At 42.8% G+C, this 24,631-nt stretch overlaps 2 protein-coding genes across 2 annotated transcripts; both read left to right on the forward strand.

Annotated features, from left to right (window-relative positions):
- The first annotated feature begins 1,176 nt into the window (after positions 1–1,176).
- On the forward strand, positions 1,177–8,362 carry cpox (coproporphyrinogen oxidase). The gene is made up of 7 exons (XM_002933069.5): positions 1,177–1,647; positions 2,532–2,675; positions 3,188–3,298; positions 3,801–3,942; positions 5,244–5,462; positions 6,783–6,887; positions 6,992–8,362. The coding sequence occupies exons 1-7, from the start codon at positions 1,221–1,223 to the stop codon at positions 7,077–7,079; spliced, it is 1,236 nt and encodes a 411-aa protein (XP_002933115.1). The 5' UTR covers positions 1,177–1,220; the 3' UTR covers positions 7,080–8,362.
- Positions 8,363–9,568: 1,206 nt separating this feature from the next.
- On the forward strand, positions 9,569–23,853 carry gabrr3 (uncharacterized LOC100487991). Its single transcript, XM_018091863.2, has 9 exons — positions 9,569–10,042; positions 15,883–15,983; positions 16,797–16,864; positions 17,234–17,457; positions 21,212–21,294; positions 21,796–21,936; positions 22,336–22,488; positions 22,684–22,880; positions 23,338–23,853. The coding sequence occupies exons 1-9, from the start codon at positions 9,858–9,860 to the stop codon at positions 23,629–23,631; spliced, it is 1,446 nt and encodes a 481-aa protein (XP_017947352.2). The 5' UTR covers positions 9,569–9,857; the 3' UTR covers positions 23,632–23,853.
- The last annotated feature ends 778 nt before the right edge of the window (positions 23,854–24,631 follow it).

Consider the following 24,631-nt stretch of genomic DNA (forward strand, 5'->3'; position numbering starts at 1 on the left):
ACTGGAGTTGTAGGATCACACAGAGCCGAGAGGGAGAAAGCTGGGGCACATAAGGGCTGGCTTGGCTGTAAATAGGGTTGCCACACGGCTGGTAAAAATGATGCCTGAGGCCAATGTTATTAATAGGAAAAAAATAAATAAAAATATAGGAAGGCCTGTATTTTTTTTCTCAGAAAAGGTGGCAACCATAGCCACAAAGGGGCACGGCCAAGTGTTTTATAAGTAAAAGACGATAGTTTAAGTGGGGCTCTATTCACCCAGGTGCCCCCAAAGCTGACACTGGGCTAATAACCTGCCCCAAAGCTGACACTGGGCTAATAACCTGCCCCAAAGCCGACACTGGGCTAACAACCTGCCCCAAAGCCGACACTGGGCTAATAACCTGCCCCAAAGCCGACACTGGGCTAATAACCTGCCCCAAAGCCGACACTGGGCTAATAACCTGCCCCAAAGCCGACACTGGGCTAATAACCTGCCCCAAGCCGACACTGGGCTAATACCTGCCCCAAAGCTGACACTGGGCTAACAACCTGCCCCAAAGCTGACACTGGGCTAACAACCTGCCCCAAAGCTGACACTGGGCTAACAACCTGCCCCAAAGCTGACACTGGGCTAACAACCTGCCCCAAAGCTGACACTGGGCTAATAACCTGCCCCAAAACTGACACTGGGCTAAAAACCTGCCCCAAAGCTGACACTGGGCTAATAACCTGCCCCAAAGCTGACACTGGGCTAATAACCTGCCCCAAAGCCGACACTGGGCTAATAACCTGCCCCAAAGCCGACACTGGTCTAACAACCTGCCCCAAAGCCGACACTGGGCTAACAACCTGCCCCAAAGCCGACACTGGGCTAATAACCTGCCCCAAAGCCGACACTGGGCTAATAACCTGCCCCAAAGCCGACACTGGGCTAATAATAACCGGCCCCCTGTGGGGTCAGTCCTGCCAGCTAAGAATCACCATGATTTCTGCTAGAAAATATGGAGTATGAGGCATTGTGTGTAAATCCTGCGAAAATATGTGGCAATCGATATATGAAGTACAAAAGTAAGTCAACAGTCACTTTCTTATAATACAGGCCAATTGCGGGAACGAGCAAGAGCTTCTGGCCCATAAAATGCAATTGTAAAGTAAAAACTACAAGTCCCATGATGCATCGCGCTAGCCCCGCCCAGGCCCATAGTATATTGTCAGTCAGAGCAGGTAGAGTACGTGCAGATGCAGGCGTGTGTGCGCCCCATGTCGTTCCTCAGGCACCCAGTGCTGCGCTCTTGCCGGGCCCTCCGGGCTCAGCTCCCTGTCCGGGCTCTCCATGGCTCCTCCGCACCGGCGGCCAGGGGCCGAGCCTCCCTCTTAGCAGCCGCCGGAGCTGCCCTTGTGGCCGGGCTGACAGCCGGTTACAGCCACCTACAGAGAGCGGAGCTGGCAGCCCGGATCCCCAGCCCGGGCGATGAGATGGAGCAGCTCTGCGCTGACTTTATGGCTCTGCCCGTCACCCCAATGGAGCAGCTGCGGGAGCACCGGGACGATATGAAGAGCCGAATGGAGCTGATGATCATGGGCACCCAGGCCGAGGTGTGTCGGGCTCTGGCACAGGCAGATGGGGCTGCCTCCTTCACTGTGGATCGCTGGCAAAGGGCGGAAGGTGGGTACAGTAGCGTTGCTATGGGCACAGTGATTGGTTACTTGCTGCCCCTTCTATACTCTAGCTGTCATTGTACTACAACTCCCATCATTCCTTCAAGAGGGGGTACACCTTCAGGTTAACTTTTAGCTATAGAATGGCTTTGCAACTTTTCAATTGGTCTTCATTTTTTTTTTTGCATAGTTTTTTTTAATGATTTGCTTTCCTCCTCTGACTCTTTCCAGCTTTCATATGGGGGTCGCTGACCCCGGAATCCAAATAGCTATTGCTCTGTGATGCTACAGTTTTACTGCTATTTTTCCTTTTTATTACTTATGTCTTTATTTAGGCCCTCCTCTATTCATATTCCCGTCACTCTTTCAAGTGACTGCCTGGTTGCTAGGTTAAATTGGACCCTAGCAACCAGATAGCTGCTGCAATTCCAAACTGGAGAGCTGCTGAACAAAAGCTAAATAATTCAATAAACCACAAATAATTAAAAATGATGACCTATTGCACCAGAATAGCATTCTCTACATCATACTAAAAGTTATTATATTAGTTGGTATAATATTATAGTATAGTTCAAATGACTGCCTGGTTGTTAGGTTAAATTGGACCCTAGCAACCAGGTAGCTGCTGAAATTCCAAACTGGAGAGTTGCTTAACAAAAGCTAAATAATTTAAAAACCACAAATAATTAAAAATTATTACCTATTGCACCAAAATAGCATTCTCTACATCATACTAAAAGTTATTATAAACATGAACAACCCCATTAAAAGGTTTTTAAATGCCCCCCATTTAATAATTTTGGGGTTGAAACTTGCAGCCAGGTCACATACAGTTTCCCCATTACATAGCTGTTCTAAAGGCACTTACCTTGGCATTTATTGTGTGCACAGGCGGCGGGGGCATTAGCTGCGTTCTGCAAGACGGCAAGGTCTTCGAGAAAGCTGGCGTCAATGTGTCCGTCGTTCACGGTTACCTGTCGGAGGAGTCCATACGGCAAATGAAGAGCAGGGGGAAGTCCCTAAAAACAAAAGACGGTAAGGCTGCTTTTAATCGGCACAGACATATATGTTATATAGGGAATAATGTACCCCCTGTTGCAAAGGCTAAGGATATTAGAAAGGCGTTTCAAGGACATATAAAGGCAAAAGACTCATATGGCGCTTGTCTAATACAAATACATAACACAAAAACCTTGAATATCTGGTAAAATATATCCTTCTAAATGGTGCTCAGTGATGTCATCCGTTATACACAGCGCTTAGTGATGTCACTGATCCATTGTAAGAAATAATATTGCCCCTGTTGTGTAACGTCAGGATGTTAGACAACACCTTGGCGCTCCATAACCTGTATAGAAGCTACACTGGGCCTGTGCTGGTTGGTAGGGCCTCTCTGGGGGCACAGGTGGCTGCTGGGCTAGTAATGGGGGGCCCTGGGGGTGGGGAAAGGTATATGAATGTATATAAAGACCTTAGTGCTTTGGGGGTGATTGGCCATTAACATAAGACACTGTTTGTATTTATGTATTTATATTTCATTCTGATAGGGAAGCTGCCCTTCTGTGCCATGGGGGTCAGCTCTGTTATCCACCCGAAGAACCCCCACGTTCCTACCATCCACTTCAACTACAGATACTTTGAGATCGAGGAGGCAGACGGTAGGTACTCGGGCAAAAAGGTTTCCATTCATTAGCCTCTGTGATACAGCTATCAGCCGCCACTCTAGGGCAAGGGGTGGGGTGGCACTGGGGGAATAATACAGCCCTGGGTAGTTTTATTCTGCTTTTCAGGGAAACTTCTGTCTGACCCATCCATTTTTTTTTCTCACTGTATCTTTGTGTTCTCCCCCCTTCTGTCTGTCTCTGAGTCCGTAACCCGGGCAAGTAGGTAGGAGTTCAAAGGCACAGCACGTAGGGGCAGAACAGACGCACTTATGTCTTTTTATTATAGTACCTTCCCGCCTTTGTCTGCCGGCAGCCTCTACTGCTGCTTCTTCCATTTAAACACAACCCAGAAATGTCCATGCCGTACATTGTGCTTGATTTAGTAAATGATCCCTAAATAAGTGCATTGAAGTAATAGTAAAATAATGTTTAACTCGGTTGCACAATACAGTGCGGGCGGTGGAATGATCGCCTTCTCTTCTCGTGCTTCTCACAGGAAACAGGCAGTGGTGGTTTGGAGGGGGAACAGACCTCACCCCTACGTATCTGGACCAGGAGGATGTCGTCCATTTTCACCAGACGCTGAAGGATGCGTGCGATAAGCACAGCCCTACATTTTATCCGAAGTATAAAAAATGGTATGTCCCTTATTGGCTCATTGTTTTCATTGAGCTTTCATAGGACTGGGCAGTGCCACCCATAATGTTTCTCTGCTGCTGGGTAAATACCCCTCTGGGCCATTCCAAACAAGCACTGCCAGGGGTAATAACTGTAATAATGTGTAAAAGTGCATTTTTAGGGTGAAACCCAAACGATGACTGGCAGTTTCCATTCACATGAATTACAAGTGGCACAGAGAGGTATTGGGCATTAGGGGTGCCATAGGCCTTAGAGTGTCTAAAACTGCTAATATCACATTAACTCCTTAAAAAAATTGAATACAAATTGCAAAAGTGCTCATAGAAGCATTGGGAGTAAGTTTACATCAATTCATTTGCTTGGATGTGGAACCCCTTTAAATTACCTGCCTTTTATTTTCAGTGGGGAGAAGCATTCGGCTGCAGGTCTAGGCTTGGAGGTGTGTTAGGATGGCACTTATAGCTCTGCGGCGGGGGGGGGGTTAAGTGCAATAGGGTGCATCTCCTGATGGGGTGCTGTCTATCTCCCTAAGGGGGCCCTGGCAGCTGTTGGCTCCAGCAAGTGTCTTTGGTTTCCTTTGCTCTCGCTGGAGATGTACGTTACTAATGTTACTGTCCAACAAAAGAAAAATGTCTGAGAAAATGGCTGTGCATGAAGATTTATCTGGTGTTAGCCATGCTGGTCTCCCTATGAGAGACAGCCTCCATCTGGGGAAGATAAAGCGCTTGCTCTAACTGCCTCTCCTGAGCTTCTCAGATAAAGAGGGTGGAGTGCAACAACCTGAACCAGAACTGGTATTTATCTCTGGGGGGTGGGGTTACACACTCTAGAAGCACAAGACAAGCATTTTTAATGGCCTGTATACTGTGTGAAGGCAGAGCTATTACTGCACAGGCCACAATGGGTTAATATATCTTCTCATGTTACAAAGGCTGCTGGGAGATGCACTTGAAGCATTTTAAATAACATGATAAAGTCTCCTCTGTGGCCCTGGTGCAAGGTGGCAACTATCTAAATGATGTACATTGGGGCCCTCAGTGTAACAACAATGTGTCGGGGCCCCCCTGCAGAAAAAAAAATCTTCAGAGGAGTCCGGCGCACTACCTGACCCTATCTTTACCCTCCTGGGTTGACAGCGGATGGGGAGAGGGGACTTCATATACCCATAGAGGAAGTAGACCCCATGGTCCGGGCCCCCTGCAGCTGTGGGGTCTGCTTCCTCTATAGTTATGGGCTGATTGAGTCTCTAAAGACACCCAGCTTAGACATCTTAAAATTAATTGTCTTTTGGCCTGGTTAGGTGTGATGATTACTTCTTCATCAACCACCGCGGGGAGAGCAGAGGGGTTGGCGGCATCTTCTTCGATGACCTGGACTTCGCCTCTAAGGAAGAGCTCTTTGCGTTTGTGGAGAGCTGCGCTAAGGCAGTTGTGCCCTGTTACCTCCCCATAGTGGAAAAGCACAAGAACGACTCCTTCACCCCAGAGGAAAAGCTGTGGCAGCAGCTGAGAAGAGGACGGTGAGTAATTGGCTAGTGGGTAGGGTTGTGATCCCTGATGGCACTGTAACATTACCCACAAACGGGGATATAAATCTAAGCTGTATGCTAAAACTTGCAATAAATGTTGAGAATATAGTAGTATTAATGTAAAAAATACTAAATATATATTTACTCGCTGTACAGCACATGGCCAGGAGATGTCACTGTTGCTTTAATGCTGGATTATATGAAAGTTTTTATAATCTGTGTGCAGGAATACACTACCTGCTGCAGTACTACTAGGGACTCCAGATGCCCATATTCACCATAAGCCCCGTAAATAGGACCTCTGGTAAAATAAGTTCTTTAATTTGTTTAACCGTACAATACTGTAACAGTAAAACTGAGGGCTGCTGTTGGTTTACATCTAATTCTATGTGCTGGGTTGTTAAGAGTAATTGTGAGAGGTGGAAAAGCTATTTGCCTGTGTATAATGAACTCCTCCTTACCAGTAAAACTAAGACACAGGCAGAAATGACAAAGGGAGGCACATTCCATAGAATTCATTATCTCTCTTTAAACGAACAGAGGTAAGTAGGGAGGGAGGCGGTAAATGTAAACATAAAACCACAGTTATTTGGCATTTAAAAAGATATTAAAAGACCATTTGTATTTCATTGTACTGGTAGGGAATCTGCCGACACATGCGTCAAAGGAAGCAACGCACAGCAAATTTTACTCTTGCGCTGCAAACTCTTCCGCCGCGCAAATCATTTCGCCCATCCCTAGTGGCCATCCTTTTGCAAGGCATTAGTCACAGTTCTACATTATATTGGCATGCAAAAACCACACAGTTATTCAGCGACATAACCCCCCCCCCCCCCGTGCACTCATGTCCTGTCCACTCTTGGGTAGGAGGGGGGATTTCTATACTATAGACCAGGGTTTCCCAACCTTTTGTACCAGTGACTAACAGTTAAATATAAAAGAAAGTTGGGGAGCTACACAAGCATGAATAAAGTTCCCAATAAGGGCTGTGACTGGTCATTTGGTAGCCCAATATGGACTGGCAGCCTACAGGAGGCTCTGTTTGGCAGCTTTTTATGCAACCAAAAGCACCTACCCGCTTTGAGGCCACTGTTGGTCAGTGCTATAGAGAAAGCAGACCCCCTTCCCCCCCCACACCCCCACAGTGACCGCAGGCTATGCTTCCGTTATGGTTATGCCACTACAATTAATGCTTTGGTGATTCAGTGTGTTACACTGCAGCAAAATGCCTGGTTAGTCCCCTTGCCATTCATGTAAGGGTTAAGGGTCTCTCTGTAGTGGCTAATGACCGTTTTTTCTCTGACACTGCAGGTATGTGGAGTTTAACCTTGTTTATGACCGGGGTACAAAGTTTGGCCTTGCGACACCAGGATCCAGAATCGAGAGCATTCTCATGTCCCTGCCGCTGACTGCAAGGTGCGTACTGTCAAATGTTGTTACAAATAAGGCATACTTTGCCTTTAAAACACAAAGATGAAACCAAGCTGCTTCTGTATAGTGACAGTTCTCTGTTTGTTTAGGTGGGAGTATAATCATATACCCCCCGAAGATTCCAAGGAAGGGGAAATCCTGAAGGTTCTGCGTAAACCCCGGGACTGGGTGCACTAATGGCCTAGGATGGGAGGCTCGGCGAATGGGTTCCCAGCTCCCTGCCAGGATCGCCAGCCAATGAATGATGTGCCTTGTTTGCTTTTAACCCTGCTGCTGCTGGACAGAGAACACTACAGTCTTCTAAATGCTGGCAGTTGTTCTGTCCTGTATTGAGTTTATGTGTCGGCCATGCTGCACCCCCGCATGGAAGTCCCTCTGTCTGGAAATCTTTCTCTGGTTTGCACTGCTGGTTTGTTGGGAATCTCATTGTACTTTGGGAGAAAAATGTAGATCAGGTTGAGTCCCACCTTTTAATGGGCAGTTTTGTTGAACTAGAGCTGAGCTATACGTGTGCACTCACTCCTTTGGGCGGGGGTGGTTTAGCTGCCTCTTAAATTAAATTAGCTCATTGCTGCTTGACTTCTGATATAATTGGAGGAAAAGGTGTTTAACACAGAAACTAAATGGGATAACCCTGTGGGAAATGCAATACGGGGTGCTTTTCCTTCCACAATTTATATGAGAGGGGTCTATATACACCCCTTTTAAAGGAAAACTATACCCACAGAATGAATACTTATCCAACTGATAGTTTATATTATGTTGTGACCTATTAAAGAATCTTACCAAATTGGAATATATATATATATATATATATATATATATATCAGTAAATATTGCCCTTTTACATCCTTTCCCTTGAGCCGCCATTTAGTGATGGGCTGTGTGCTCCCTCGGAGATCAGCTGACAGGAAATAATGCAGCTCTAACTGTAACAGGAAGTAGTGTGGGAGCAAAAGGCAGAACTCTGCCCATTCATTGGCTGATGGGGCCTAGCATGTATGTGTGCCTTGGCTTGTTTGTGTGCATTGTGACTCCTATGATCCCAGGTGGCGGCCCCTAATTCTTAAAATGTCAATTAGCCAATGGCACATACTACTAAAAAAAAAAAAACGATATTTTTATGAAAATGGTTTATTTAGATGAAACAGGGTTTTACATATGAGCTTGTTTATGCAATATATTTTTTTAGAGACCTATGTTGTTTGAGGGTATAGTTTTCCTTTAAATGCTCATCTTCCTGTGGTACTGACCCACAAACATTTGGTCCCCACTCAGGAAAGTTTAGGGGGCTTTGTTTTCCCAGGGAGTTCATCTGTAAATCATGTTTTTTCATATATAGATATTTCATATCTTTAGCTGTGAAGCTGCCAATAGAACAATTTTATACTTTTATATTTATTGCAGACTCTCATGAAAACAAAGTACATTTTGACAATAAAAATATATTTGACGAAAGAGAAATGTGTCCTGACTTGACTTTTCTGCATTCTGTAGGTTACTTTTGTAAGTGTTTGTTTGCAGCATCTCTGGACTAAAACAAGAAACACATAAGAGCACAATAATATTAATACCCAGTCTGTATATGTAGTTTTAAAGGTGAACTAAACCCATCCCCCTTTGTTTTTAACCAATAACCCACCCCCTATACAGGGACCCATTCACATAGCAGGCTTCATATAAAAGTCCAGAGGCACACCGGGGGTCATTTATAAACACTGGGCAGTATCCCATGGAAACCAATTAGATGATTGCTTTTAAAGTTCAACTTGCAGCTGGCTAAAAAAAGGTAATCACTGATTGGTTGGTATGAGTTACTGCCTAGGTGCAAATCTGCCCAGTGTTTATAAATGAGGCCAACTGTACCATCTCTTCTATCTGCAGACTTGTACAGCAGGCTTGGGGCTGGTGTCAGTCTCACTGGCAGCCATGGCTGCCCAGAAGCTTGCCCAGTACAAGCCAGGACTAGGTTGTCTTCCACTGTGCATACTCTTGTTCGGCAATGGCTGCCACTGAAAGAGAGACCCCAGACACAATGTGGCTGAACATGTTGGCTCTGAGCTAAAAAATATTAAAAGCCACAGTAGGCTATCAGAACATATACACAGTACAGGCATGGGACCTGTTATCCAGAATGCTCGGGACCTGCGGTATTCCAGATAATGAACCCTTCTGTATTTTGGATCACCATACCTAAGTCTACTTAAAAAATATTTAAACATTTCATAAATCCAATAGGATTGATTTGCCTCCGATATGGATAAATTAAATCTTAATTGGGATCAAGTACAAGAAAAAAACAGAGAAATAGGAAATGTTTTCAAATGTGGAATTATTCTATTAAAATGGCATCTATCTGTAATTTGAAATGTTCTTGATAATGGCTTTCCAGATAACAGATCCCATTATTTTTATGTGCAATACACAGTTCAGGCACTAGGTGGCACCATAAATATCTGAAATCCAGATCTGGAATTAAATGAGCTCTACAAAAGAAGCCCAGATTTCATTGTGTATTGAAAGTTGTTTCCCCCCCCCCCTGGTGTGAGTATGTGTGTGTGTGTTGGATTAAGGAGATTAAATCGCTGTATTCTATACTGGAGTTTTCCTGAGAGAATATATTTTGGGGCGGGGGGGTGGTAAGCCACACACTGACGTTTCCTACATCCACATAACGTAGAGAACCAGAGACAAGGACGACCACCTGGTGTATCTTATACAACTTCTGAAGATTTCTGCCCTGATACCAAGCGATTGCTCTTGAGAACATGATGAATGTCCCAGAGTGGATTCTGGAGCACTTCATTCTGTTAGATTAAAGCCTGGCTGCAGCATGCATGGGTCGCTGTTCCCCTGGGATGCCTTGTCCTTGCATGGCCATCTGACCCAATAACCGGGACTTGGCGTACCAGCTCTTTAGGTGGGGCAAAGCATTGGCATCACATTCTGGAAGATATGGCTCTTATTATCAAACTACTGCTGCTTACCAGTTTGTGGCCAGGGGCCGTGCTCAGTGGCTTCCATTCTCTAAGGCAAAAGCCCTATTCTCCTCAGCATCTTCATCATCCTCACCAAGTCGTTAATCAAGAAGAAGAGCACAGCCAGCCAGCGGCCATGAGAGACAACCGAAAGAATGCCAGGTAAGAGAAACCAAGCCATACTGATGCCATCGGCAGCATTGGCATTATAGCCTTTTGACTTTTGTGTTGCAGCTCTCCTGCTGGTTGTTAGGATCACTTACCCTAGCAACCAGGCAGCAGACTACTGAAATTCCTATTACTCATTCTGACATCACTTGCATCAAAAGAGCTTTCCTTTCCCTGTATATTGACATTCATACGCCAGAGCTGCCATACAATGTGCCTAGACTTGGGTAAACTTGGGGTGACTCTACAGATACCAGTCCCAACCCAGTGATAACAAGTGGGAGGTGCAGTTGTTAGCAGGGATTGGAATGGGGGGTGCAGGGCCCATTGGGGCTTCTGCCTCAGGGGACCCTGCACCCCCCAATGGCCCCTGCCAGATTGCCACTCCGGGCCTGAAGGTATAAATACATCTGCTTAAAGGCAGACGTATTCAAAAGCAAATACTAGATCTCACTATTAATTAATCTGCCAGAAGAGCTAAGACTCGCTGGGTCACCGATTATAGGGTAATTCCCTTTTCTCTACAGATCAGAGATTATATTCACTCATTTCCCTTTATGCTGCATTTAGGCAAATACATATATGTGGGTGGGTGTGCTCAGGCCTGAGGGAAGAGAAATCCAACTGTCTAGATTTTCATGGGACAGTCCCAATTTTAACAGCTCAGCCCGCAGTCCCGGATTCTTACTGAAAAGTCCCTCATTTTACTTTGATCATCTGCACTGAATGCTAAAAAAAATACAAAGATTCTCAAACTTAATTTAATATGTAGACCTTTGGCAGAGAACCCAGAATACTCACCCCCCTGCACTTAGATACAATTGTAACTAATAAGCTATACAGGTCTCTTGGGGGAACAGAGACTTGCAGCTTAAAGGGCAATTTCACCTTTTTTTTTTTTAGAAAACCTGTAAAAACAAGACCCCAAAACCCCCAGAATGTCTTCAAACTTTAAATAACCTGCCAAATTTAGGGGGTGTGGTTGCAAAAATGGGCATAAAAAATTGCCACCCCTCGTGCCATTTCTTTTTAGCCCTCCTTACATTTTTCAACATGCTCACCCCTCTGTTAAACCCCCATATACCCTGATAAAATGAAGATGCCAAAATGCTACATACAAAATAATTCTCAGGGCTGGGGGTTAGTAATAACATTGCCCATGCCAAGTAGCCCATAGCAACAAAAGCAAGAAACGACCAACCTCAAGCTGAAAATAGAGATCTTAAATACATACATTTCTATACAGGGAGTGGGGAGGGTTATAGTGCGTAGTACCAACATTTTGGCCACACCCCTTTTGTGTACAATATAAACAGCTGATTTTACTCTATACAATTCAAAAGCAGTTCATATAAAGAGTTCCATTGATTAATGCATTAATTACAAGCACTTCGTTGGGGGTCAGTGGAGTTTGCCCTAACTGTAAACACTGCACCCCTTCCTGCCCCTGCTCTGTGCTGTCATTGCTTTATATGGAAGTTACGTACGTTTTTGCACAAGCTACGTAAACGGCATAAGTTTAGGAGCCCAATCATCTTGCTGTGAGGCCCAGTAACTAGTTGGAAGTAGTTCATAAATATAGTAAGAATAATTCATGTGCTAATGTCAGTATTTTTATTAGGGGGGGTGGTCAGTGGGGTTACACATAAGTAACATACATTTTTGCATAAGTGTAGGGGCCCAATAGTCATTTCACTGTTGAAAAGTTTATGCAGGAGATACTCATATAATTCAGTAAATACACAGCTGGCATAACTCTATAATAAGCAGTTAATAAGCAAATTAATAGTGTGACATGCAAGTTACTCAAATTTCTAGGCAGTTTTGCTGAAGTTACATAAATTGTGTAACTTTATATGTAACTTACAATTTACAACTTTCGCAGCGAGGCTGGCCCCCCTTTCCCAAGAAGATTTCCCCTGGCGCGGTGCAGTAATACCCCCTCTCCCCCATTTATGGTGCACACAGTACTGTTCATACAATGCATGGCTGGGCAGGGGTTACACAAGCACGTCATATTCTTATTTTAGAATGGATTAAGGGTTGTTTTTTATATGGATCAGAAGGCATCCAGCGAGACCTGATGTCACCCACATGCTTGTCCATTGACACTACTGGGGATGTCCAGCTTGCAGCCCTTCCAGCTGTTAAACTACATTTCCAGCAGAACCTGATGGCCCTGGCTAATATGCTGGTCCAGCCCTTGGTCAGGGAAGCACAGGAGCTCAACTATGAAGTTGGGCATTGATTTACCTGCGAGTCCCACCGCCCCCTCCTGACCTATATCTCCTCATCCCCTACCTGATGCCATAACCTACATCTATATGCCAGCTCCATGACAGGCTTAGCAAAAAGTTAACAGGTCCGGTTTCAGCTACTTGGGTCAAGTGTAGGTCTGCTGAATGAGGCAACCCAACAAGTCTCCAAAATAATCTTGGGAAATGTTGTACAAACCCTAAATGGACTTGGGTCCAAACAGCATATTTTCCGTAACGCCTGCTTTCCCTTATACAAGAGCTTTCCAGATGACTGGTTTGCAGATAATGGATCCTACACTTGTTATTATCCACACCTGGGACGTATTTCAGTAAATGTATATTGGATAGGAAGTTACACAGCCCTTTATGCCTGTGTCTGTATCCGTGCCCCCCGTGTGGATCAAAGACAGATGGTGCTAAGAAGAAAGGGGGGGGGATGTTTAAAAAGAATCCTTGGTGAAAAATGTTATTAACCTACAATTTCCCCTGGACCCAGAGAGGGAATTCTTCCCCCTCCTCTCCAAACCCATTTGTCCGTGTTCACTGCCAAAGAAGATTTTGAAGCATTAAGCCGAAGTACATGAGAGAGAGATTATTTCCCATGGTCCATTTATTCAATAAACAATGAACCATCGCTCCCCCCCAGCACATGGAAGATGCTGCAGCCTCTGTACTATTTCAGGGCAGTGGGGCAGGCAATGATGTGTAAATATCTGAGAGGCGATAGGTTGGCACTATAAATAAAGGATAATAATGATTTGCTTGGGGGACATATAACAGCTCAAGAGCTCTAACTCTTATATGTATATATTTTGCCCATTTAGAATCCTCTGCCTTCTTCATCTTGATTTGTGCCCCCCTATTCCTATATAAAAACCAGTCCTGTTAATATTGTGTTCATTATGACTGAGGTATATTGTCACATAGGGTTCAGTACCCTTATCCAGGGTACTGCAATGCTATGTGATTTAAAAAAAAATCTATGCCCCTGAACAGTGTAGGTCTCTATTCATTGCTATATAGGAGCTTACATTCTTTTAGAATGTAAGCTCTTGCGAGCAGGGCCCTTCCCCATAGTGTCTCCGATCCTCATCCAATGTAACTGCAAACCATTTTTGCTAATTGTTTATATGTACATGTTAACTATTTTGTCTTTTGTACCCCTCTATTCTGTAAAGCACTGCGTAAATAATAATAATAATAATAATCTATGAAAATATGGCACATAAACCAGTTCATATGTAAAACCCTGCTTTATCTAAATAAACCAAGATTCTATAAAAGGACACTTAACATGATATAAACGATTGTGTTGGTTAAGTACTCATTTTGGGGGTTTGGTTTACCTTTAAGATATGCCCGACCCATCACGAGCACCTGGGCAGGGCAGATGAAGGGGAAGCAGGAAGACAATGCAATTGCCATTAGGAGCCAGGACAGTCTTTGAATAGGAGAATGAGGGACATATGATAAGTTGCATAGGCCTGGTCAAAAGAGCTTACAGCGATGAGCAAAAGGGGCTTTTCCCCACAATGACAAGGGGGAAACACCAACCCTTTTAACTCTAATAACTGCTAAATAACCAGAAATAGCAGACTCCCTCATTTTATCTAGGTATAAATATGGGTATAAGGCTCCATTTATGGCAATGGCATGCAGTTTGAATGAACTAGAATTCCCTGCTTTATTCCCTTGGGCACCAACACATGCAGACCAGGCTGACATATTATTTCAGCCTTGGAAAATGCACACACAAGATGCATGGACAAATAAAAAATAGGTCTTTGGGATCACAAAGCATTAGAAATAAATTCTAAATACTCTATTTTTTTAACCATTATTTGGAGCTAATATCATATTTTAGGCATGAAATATTTTGCCCCAGCTAAAATACAGGCCACTGGATCTGTTCCTCAGATCAAGTTTGCTGGTGATCAATACAATTTCTCAAAATGTCTTAAATCTATGTAATATAAAAGCAGTAACACAACCAACTAAAAGTGTGTCATTATCTATAAAACCCACTTTTCCAAGAATTCTTTAACTGACCGTCGTCTTTTCCACCAATGAATATTGCTGTTTTGGGAGACACCCAGAATGACAGCCCTGCAGTAATGGCACAAAAAGTAGGGACCAAATATTGGGGAGGAGGTGGTCCCTACCCTGTAGAGCTTACAGTCAAGTGACATAAGTGACTTAAAATTTACATGACATTTGCATGTGTATGGTTGCTATGGGTTACTGCTCCTGGGCACACTTAGTGCCATTTATTACATAACCCCATTTAGCTTATAGAATCTCTGATATTCTGAATGAGTATGACTAATATGCTATTCCCATAATACACAGGGAATGCCACTCTGCTGATAGAAATGTAAATATGTGCCATATATATATTGCCATGGGGCAATCACTTAAATACTCACATCTGCCAGGGCATCTAGGTTCTCTTTAACTACTCTATTTCCATATGTTTTCTCTAATACAGATATGTGGTATATATATATATAGAGAGAGAGAGAGAGATCCATCTGGGACCATTAATATTCTTGTTTTTTGGAAAAGGGTAACATTTTACCGTAAGATATACAGTATAAGGTGCTATCGTGTATATGCTGTATAAAGGGAGGAGTTCTGAGGCAGTAGAGGTATGGGAGTTGGGTTTGTATATCTGGAACATGTTTCTGAACTAAACGCCAAATTAAAGTCCATACAAACTCATCTGAAGTAGTTTATATTTAAGACATGAGTTCTGTTTATATGTAAATAGAAGCCAACAGTAAAGGTGGCCCATACACGGGCAGATTTAAACTGCAGATTCGTGTCCTTCAGACAGATTTGGCAAATTATCTGCCCAATTATGGGGACCCCTAATGGGCCTACCCGACCAATATCTGCCTGAAAATTGGCCAGATGTCGATCGGGCAGGTTTGATTTTCCTGTCAGATTGGGGGCTGCCTCGGCTCATCGATGCAGTCCAACAGGTCGTAGTCCCGTTGTAATTCGATTCATTTGGCCCAAGGGCAAACAATCAAATTACTTTGATATTGCCCACCTTATGTGAGCATATCGGTGAAAAGATCCACTTGTTTGCTGACCTTGCTAAACTAACGGCTCTTGTAGTATATGGCCACTTTTGGGATGAAAACTCCACGTACTCTTCACTGGTGAGCACATAATTCATGCAAGCTGCATCCTATATATGAATTTTTAAAGACAATAATTTCTATGCTGCATTAAGTATTCAGCCTTGGGGTAACTTAGAGCTAGACATAGCCCTGAGCCATGAATATTGGAAATATGCAAGCAAATAGACTAGAGTGATGCTATGACTTTATAGCAGGAAGGATAGCTACTCAGCATGTCTTCTTGTACTCACAGTTGTAAAATAAATTTAGTGAGAAAAGGAAAGTCTTGTGATGTTGCGCTCCTTAAAAAAACTGAAGTTAGTAAGCAGAGAATAATCATAGGAATATACAGCACCCACCATTTGACCTGCCACCTTAGGGAAGTCACCTTGCTTCATTATAGAAGTGGCCTGAGATTTTAACCTCAATAAAATGAATTTTTGTTCAGCAAAATGAGAAGAATTGACAGCACTAAGGTTCGTCAGATGAAATCGGAGCAGCTTCTGCGCATTGACGACCACGATTTTGCAATGAGACCTGGATTTGGAGGTAAGGCCCATTCCAAACTCCATCGTTGCAACTGGATACACTCAAAACAAGCAACATCTCTTCTGAAGGCTAATGTGGCACTTTGGTGACTAATTATCATAGAAATATCACAATTTCATATCTAATTGACTTTAAGGGTAATGGCTCACAGGAATATTTGTTGCCTGTGGTTAATTTCCTGAAAATGCTTTCCTACCAGCAGTAATGTGAATCGCCTGTGGGAAAACATACGAGTAGGTTTGGCTTTCTAAAGTCGCCCGAAGTTGACTCGTTAGAAAACTTTGAACAACTTCAGAAGTAACTCATATGTTACACGTATGTAACTCTCCCCATGCCCCTTCACCCTTACTCCTTGCCTGGATTAGAACTCTGTATTGTGCCTAATGAACCCTATAGCAATGAGAACTAATGTTTTAAACACATTCACTACTACGCACTGGCATTACTACCCCACGCCAGGTCTCCACTGCCAAAAATTTTTTGGGATGGGTCCCCCATCTTCTGTTTCCTGCTCACTTTTAGGTAGGAGAATGGCTAGGGAGCTGTGGTCTGGGCCCCCCTGTCTCCCGGGCCCACATATACCACTGCCAGGGCTACTCCATAACAAGTACCACAATGTATGGCACTAAAACTGGAGTTAATAGGTGGTCTGTTATTACATATTTCTATAATTATAGTTATTAATATTAACCTTATAATGATCATTAGTGTTTTGATTTAAAGTATTTAGTATAAAGTGGAAAAAATATGCTGAATTTGTTGCAGAGATCTATCATTGTTTGTTACATTGCATTTTCTTTTCTGATTGTTCAGGTTCAGCCATTCCTGTTGGCATTGATGTGCAGATAGAAAGCATAGACAGCATTTCAGAGGTGGATATGGTAAGTTGGGGGCACACTTCACTACCAATATGTCTGTAACAAACAGTAACACATTACGGCTAAAAAAATCACACAATATCAGGCATGTGCACCCAGACCCCCTGTGCCAAGTGGTGAGTTCAGTTCTATGGGACATTTTTTGGTTTATAGGTTTCACAAGGCTCAAACCTGAACAGACAATTGTGACCCAAACAGGCCTAAGAAAAACCAAACTGGGTCAAAATGGAACAGATGGAAACCCTATTTGAGGATGTGACTGTTCCACATTGGAAGAAACCTAGACAAAAGTTTGTTAGGGTTTGTTGTCCCAGCTGCAGGACGGTGCTACCCCAAACAAATATTTCCTCATCTTCATCTCTTTTCCCCAAGGATTTCACCATGACGCTGTACCTCCGGCACTACTGGAAAGACGAGCGGCTATCTTTCCAAAGCACCAATAACAGAAGCATGACATTCGATGGGCGGCTGATTAAAAAGATTTGGGTTCCCGACGTATTCTTTGTTCATTCCAAGCGTTCATTTATTCACGATACCACAATGGAGAACATAATGTTGCGGGTTTATCCAGATGGAAATGTCTTGTTTAGTCTAAGGTAAGGCATGTTGTATAGTTCAGTGTTGATATCCAGCTAAAACATCAGTGTTATATACTGTATATACAGGTACAGGGTCAATTTTTGCCTCTATCTTAGGGTTCACAATTAGTGGCACAAAATAAACAGGAGCATGGAAACACAGAATATATGGTACTAGCACTCAGGTTACAGACCTATGGCATGTATAGGGATAAAGCAGAGATTAACAAAATGTATGTGGGTCAGTGGCAGCCACAGTTAATGGTGTAGGATAATCTTTATTTATAAAAATAGGTGGATAAAAGTCACACTTTCATATAAATTGGAGGTTTGTCCCTTAATTTTACCTTTGCACATTATTTCCCCATGTTAAAATAAAGGAACAATGCCATTTGAGGTCAGAACTTAGAGAAGAAATGCCCTTGCTCCTAGAATAAGCAACCCCCTCATTCATCAGTGGGAGAAACTCAACATATATGTGTTTGGGGAGAAAATAATAAAATGCTATTACCCTTATATGAAGCATCACCATTTAAATACATGCTGGGTACATGAAATGCCTTAGGTGATGCTTAGCTGCCATTAAGAACGTATCTAGGGGTAGGCTGGGCAGGCAAATTCCCAGGGTGCAACTTGAGGGGGTTGCGATTCAGGAGGAAAAATTGCACTGCTTTTACTGCTTCTGCATGGAGAGATGGGGAAAGTTGGGTGGCAAAGGATCTGGTGAGGAGGAAATGTGGTCTTGTTGCTGGTGCAAAGGGTAGTGTTGGGTGCTCAAGTTTGCTTAGGGTGGTCTTGGAGGTCTGAATATCATAGTTGAGCTCAGCAAGGATATTGAGTGTTATTTATGAATGCAACTGAAGAATGCAGTGTAATTTCAGGAGTAACTTTCCATATTTTTTACCCAAATTACAGTGTTTTGTCCGCATAATTGCAGCAGCACTTGAAGTTGCATCTGCCGCAGTTGCACCAATGCCTCAAAACAGATGCGATTGTGTTTGTGTTTTGAAACAAATTGGGTGCAAATGAGTTTCATCTACCATTTTTAAAGTGGGGGTGGCATCACTTCTGGAGTGCACGTTTAAGACAGCGTTTGCACCCAGTTCGCTGGGCATGACTTGGTGCACAAAACATATGGATACGGGTCAGCAGGTTGCACCTACACACGCAACTGACTTGTGCCAGTGAATTGGATAAAGATGTTAAGGCTTGTCCCACTGATGCACATTTTATTCTATTTAATAACTGTAATAGAATATTTCCCTCACTTTAAAAAAGTTTTTGGATGTACCGGAATGCTCTTTATATATTGGGTATTGGCCCTGTTTTTTGTAATTTATCTACTTTTACATTTTGGGAATATACCATTTTATATTGCTGTAGGAACTTATACATACAGTATAACTGTGGGGGTTAATACACATGATGTGCAGTGTTTAAATGTATAATTAGAGGTGTTAATTTTAAACTTCTTAAATTGTTTTTTTTTAACTTATGAGTGCTGTTACTAATGAATGCTTAGACACATACATATTGACAAATCAGACAAGTTGTGGCTATTTAGGATTCCCACACTGATGCCAAAATGGTGAATTGCACTTTGCACATAACATATTTCTAAATGAGCCATTATTTCCCATAATAACCCAGAACTTGGTGACGAACCTACAACTCTGGGGGCAGCCGCAGCACTACAGCCCCATTTAGAAAGAGATTAATGAAGGAAGCAAAGGTCCTGGCAAGCCGTAAATCTGCCCTAGTGCACTGGTAATGACATCTAGAAGGGCTCTGGCATATAAAATGACAAAGGCTTCTATTAATATTCATGCTTTATCTGTATATTATCCTCAGCTTACCCACAGCGCCTGTGAGCCCTGCCATTAAAATCCTTTCTAATCTTACGCTGGGTGGGCAGCCCCCGACAAAGGGGAAGTCAGCTTATTATTTTTAAATAGTATATCCTTCCAGAGTAATGGACCAGATGTCCAATTCCCTTTCTTTTTCCTCTTCGTTAGACAAACAACAGCTTGACATCCCTTGACTAATAAACACTGGGCTTTCTTACGGATAAGTACTTGTTGGTGTCCTCCCATACACTCTACAACCGCATAGAGATCAGTTATTTCACCGGTGTTTAATAGTATTATATTGAAGGGATAATTAATTTGAATTATTGCTGATGAAGGGATCAGCCATTCCTAACTGATTTAACTCCTTTCAGTTTCACACCCATCGGTTTTGCCTACCCTTTAACTACTTCATCCTCCTCCAGTTTTGTACAGCTGTTCTATGAATAAAATTCAGAATCGATATCCATAATGCTCCTGTACACTTTCACAGGTACAACAGCTCTATGATCACCGGTGCCTTCCTGGTTTGCTCCATAGGGTTCTGCCCCTCCCAGTATTAGTGATTCACATATAGACACTGTTGTTTTTATAGGAGTTGGAGGCAGGGGGGCCATGGCCTCTCCAGAATTTTAATGCAGGTGGGTGCATAAGGAAAAGTTATATGTACAGAACCTGCTGCTACCCCCCCCCCCCCCAACACAATGATCTGGCCCCAGGTTGCAGGGCCTCCTGAAAGGAAACCATAGATCAGTTTTACATTTTGTAATTCTGTGCAGTTTTTGAATAAAGATTTGTCAGTGGGTTTACATTTATTTGGGAAATGTAATTGCAATCGAAAGTGGCAGTTTCTTTTGGTTTCTGCACTGCTGGTTCTGTCTCTTGAAACAATCATCTGCAGGGGGTTATTATGTAGTTGACAAAACATACATCTAAACCCAAATTGCGATGTTGTCTTTCATCGTTCTTTTTCGCTACTTTATTCTTGGAACCTAATTACAACGTACATATGATAAAGGGTAATGCCAGTTCCCAGACTGGAACTCCCCAGGTAAAGCTGCTTATGTATATATCTATAAAATATAAATATAACCATTTCACCAGTCGGGAGGGTTTAACAATTTCATCTGCCGATGCGCCATGTGCTGCTGCTTCCCTTCACGTTCTGCGGTTCTGGGCTCAGCCATAAAGAATATAGCACCTTGTAGGGTATCTGTCCCACTGGCTGGTCGGTTGGATATGTTACAGGCTTGGCCACTGTATTTCTATTTTATTGTACTTCTAATGAATTTTCTTTTCCTCCAATGCCCTCTTGTCTGCTTTTTGTGCTTTACTTGCTACTTTCTGCTCTGCCCTATTTATCTGTATGTGGGAGATCTACAATACTTGTTGATCAGACCAGTTGATCAGATCAGCTAGAGTTCTAATGCGACAGTACACTAGTGGCCAAATAAAAATGGTAGAATTATATTTTGGAACATTACCTTTTGAAGATTTATCAAGTCACAGTGCCCTTACAATACAATAATATAAAGATCCTTCCTGCTGGATAGCCTAGAGGCAAAATGAGGGCAGGGCAAATTAAAGCAACAGTCTTGTGGGGCAAATTAATAATACTCTTGTTATTACTTTCCATCCATATTTATCCCAAACATCTCCAGATAAAGGTTCACCAAATACCATCTATATCCATGTCATAGGTGAGACCTGTTTGTGGTTCTTTCTAGCAATGCTTCGGCTTTCAGCATCTTTAATGTTGAAATTGGTTCGAAAATACCAACACTGGATTGTAGGCCACAATGACTTTGGGTTAGCTGGTGGTGCTGTGCATGGATTAAGGGTTTATACAAGCTTGTATGGGTACTGTGTTACAGACAATAAAGAAGAATATAGAATAAAGACGTATTTTCTATTTCATGTTGCAGGATAACCGTGACGGCCATGTGCTTCATGGATTTCAGCAGGTTCCCTCTGGATACACAGAACTGTTCACTTGAACTGGAAAGTTGTAAGTATTCCTATTTTTTACCATGAATGGCATTGGTAGAGGCAGGAACAAGTAGAATTAAAGTGATACCCTGAGTAGTAGGATTACTGGTAAACTGTCTATACAGGTCGGTAGGCTGCCTATTCATTCAAGAGAGGCCCAGTTGGTAACCATATCTTTATTGGCATCATAATATCATATCTCTCACTGGGCACAAGTGGGTCTTTTGATGTTGGCGTCTTTGTTATTTGTCATGACCTCTCTGGAAAGGAAATAGTCTGTAAGAATGATATAAATCCTGAAAGTAGAAGTTTACAATATGTGTCTTTTAAAGTATTAAATTGACACACAGGGACGTCTATGTAGGCACTGAATTGTCAGCCCGTAGGTGCCCCCTGTGGTACATTCTGCCCTTTGTCTGGTGCCCTGGCATGTTAAGGTAGTTGTACAGTCTTGATAAATGAAATCCCTATTCATCTTAATAACATTCTTCACAACCTTGGATCTTTTCTTCTTCTAAAGACGCTTACAATGAAGAGGATCTCATGCTGTACTGGAAGCGCGGGAATGAGTCGCTGAAAACCGATGAACACATTGCCCTCTCCCAGTTCTTCATTGAAGAGTTCAGCGCATCCAACGGTCTGGCTTTTTACAGCAGCACAGGTAGAAAACCAGTCGCCCCCCTCAGTCTATCTGTACAAATGTAATAGTGCTAGAACCCTTTTAGGGAGCCTATTTCAATTACAAAAAGGAGGAGCAATTTCTCTTTTACTTTTTGTCTCGGTCACATTAACCTTACTGGTGCCCCATAGCTGTTTGGCAAATGCAGATGCAGGGTTGTTGGCAGCCTTCAGGATGCATGAGAATGGTCACTAAAAGCTGCCATGTCCTGGGACCTGGAACCGAAAAGGTTGGGTTGATGGGGTTGGGGAGTGGGCTGTGCAGGGCCCTAGTGCTTAAAAAGAGTTCTCCTTTTGTAAATCTAGATTTCGATATTCTGATATTTATAGCAAGTTCTTTCATATTATACAGCAACCAATGGGTCCATCTTTGTCTCTGCAGGTTGGTACAACAGACTATTCATCAATTTCATCCTCAGGCGGCACATTTTCTTTTTTTTGCTTCAGTCTTACTTTCCTGCAATGCTCATGGTCATGCTGTCCTGGGTTTCCTTTTGGATCGACAGAAGAGCAGTACCAGCGAGAGTATCACTAGGTAAGACTCAACCGTAATGGCCAACAGGGATCCAATGTCCTTTGTGCCTCTCTCACATTTCCTAACTGGGACTGTTGCTGCCAAGAAATATATTACATAAAGCTTGGGAAAAAAACTAAAAACAATCTACAAATAGATATACATTATTTTGTATTTTGATGCTAATTGGTGCTTTGACTTCTCATGCCTTTCCAGGTATTACCACTGTGCTGACCATGTCTACCATCATCACCGGAGTGAGTGCCTCAATGCCTCAGGTGTCTTACATAAAAGCGGTGGACGTGTACTTGTGGATCAGTTTCCTTTTTGTTTTCCTCTCTGTCATCGAGTATGCCGCTGTAAACTATCTAACGACCGCCGAAGAAAGGAAGCAGCTCAAACGCAGAGGGAAGGTAAAAAGCTGCCATTGCTGTAGGGGTCTAGAACTGTATAGCCCATAGATCTAGAACGAATGTTCTGTACAAGAATTATTCAACGAAATAAACTGAGCTGAGCCCCCAACACAAACTGATATTCAGTGTCGGACTGGCCCACCAGGATACCAAGAAAACTCCTGTGGGCCCATGTGTCTGTGGGCCCTTCTGCTCCTAACCATTTAGCCTACTTCATAGTCATTTGCTATTTCTGAATGGGAACAAAGAGGAAAAATAGATGGAAGGATAGATGCAAGCATGTAATTAAAAATAATAGGAGAATAAAGATGTTGAGTGAGGAAAGGAGGAAAAATATTTTGGAGAATAGGCCCATGGTCTAAGGTTTTCTGGTGGGCCCCTGGGGTTCCAGTCCGACACTGCTGATATTCCACTAATTCACTTGAAAGCATTTGAACTTTTCTGTATTTTTTCTTAGTCGTCAGCGACGCTTAACCTTGAAGCAGTACAAGCCATGGCGTTTGATGGCTGTTTCCATGACAGTGATGCCGATTTGAACTTTTCCATGCACTCAGAGGAGAGTTCCTCGCGGGGACGTGCCGCCAGCGTGGCCACCTTGGACGCCATGCGTGTGAGAAGGAAGAAGTCCATCAGGGGAAACTTTGGCAGAATCATCCTGGAGAACAATCATGTCATCGACACGTACTCCAGGATCATATTCCCCACTGTTTACATAGTGTTTAACTTTTTCTACTGGGGAGCGTACTTATGAAAATAAGACACCGTTGCATATCAAGTTGTACATGGGATTTTATTTTTTGTTCCTTTTTTCTGTAAACATGAATAATAAACAGTCCTGCAGAAGGTTAAATGGAGCCACCAACAAGACGAATCCATTCCTTTTACATAGCATATAACAGACGCTATGGTGAAATAAATCTTGTTACATTTTAAAATTCTTTATTTTTATTATTAAATATGTTATTGAAAAGTATATTGATTTGCATGCCTTTTTCCTCTTAGAAATGCACTGTTGTCAACTTCTACGGCCTCTGGGCCCCCAGAACTGTTGTATAGTGGTCAGGACTGCAGTATAGCATGGCTTTCTGGGGTCAAGGCCTCAAAATTGGCCCCCGTGCCCAAAAAAAAATCCTTCTAAAACAGAAAGTAAAAAGTCTTAAGGTGGCCATACAGGGGCCGATTCTAGTTTGGTAACCTCGCCAAGCAAACAGATATTAGCATGTATGGTCACCTTTAGGTTGCAAAGCAAGTTTCTGAACTGCATTCTAAACCCTAGAGAAAATGATTAAACCTTTTTTAGTAGGTATCAGTCACACAGGATACAGGTTGCTATTCTGTTTTGGTACTGGAGCTTCTCCTATAGCTTTCCTGGCACTTAATTGCCATTGCAAGAGCAGGATCATACATTGTCCTTTCGCTAAGCAACCTTTAGGGTCCTAATTATGAACGGGGAATGTGGAGTAAATTTGTTGCCCAAATCAATATAAATGGCTGCATTCAGCTCTATGAGCCATTGCCAAGCCAAAAGCCAAGTCGGCCGCCAATGGCCTGTTTTGTATAGGGACCCATAGGATCAAAGGAATCTCTAACAACATTCTTACTTGCTCACATGGATACAAAACCAGAAGGGCATATTCCAATGTTCCATCCCAATTAGGCCCCAGTTTCCATCTATTTTAGCAATATTCCTGCCAAGTGTATTCATGCTGTCTGGCTGATACAGACTCACTATTATTCAGGTACCAAAACTC

The sequence above is a fragment of the Xenopus tropicalis genome, chromosome 2 (genome assembly GCF_000004195.4).
Source record: "Xenopus tropicalis strain Nigerian chromosome 2, UCB_Xtro_10.0, whole genome shotgun sequence".
Lineage (NCBI taxonomy): Eukaryota > Metazoa > Chordata > Amphibia > Anura > Pipidae > Xenopus > Xenopus tropicalis.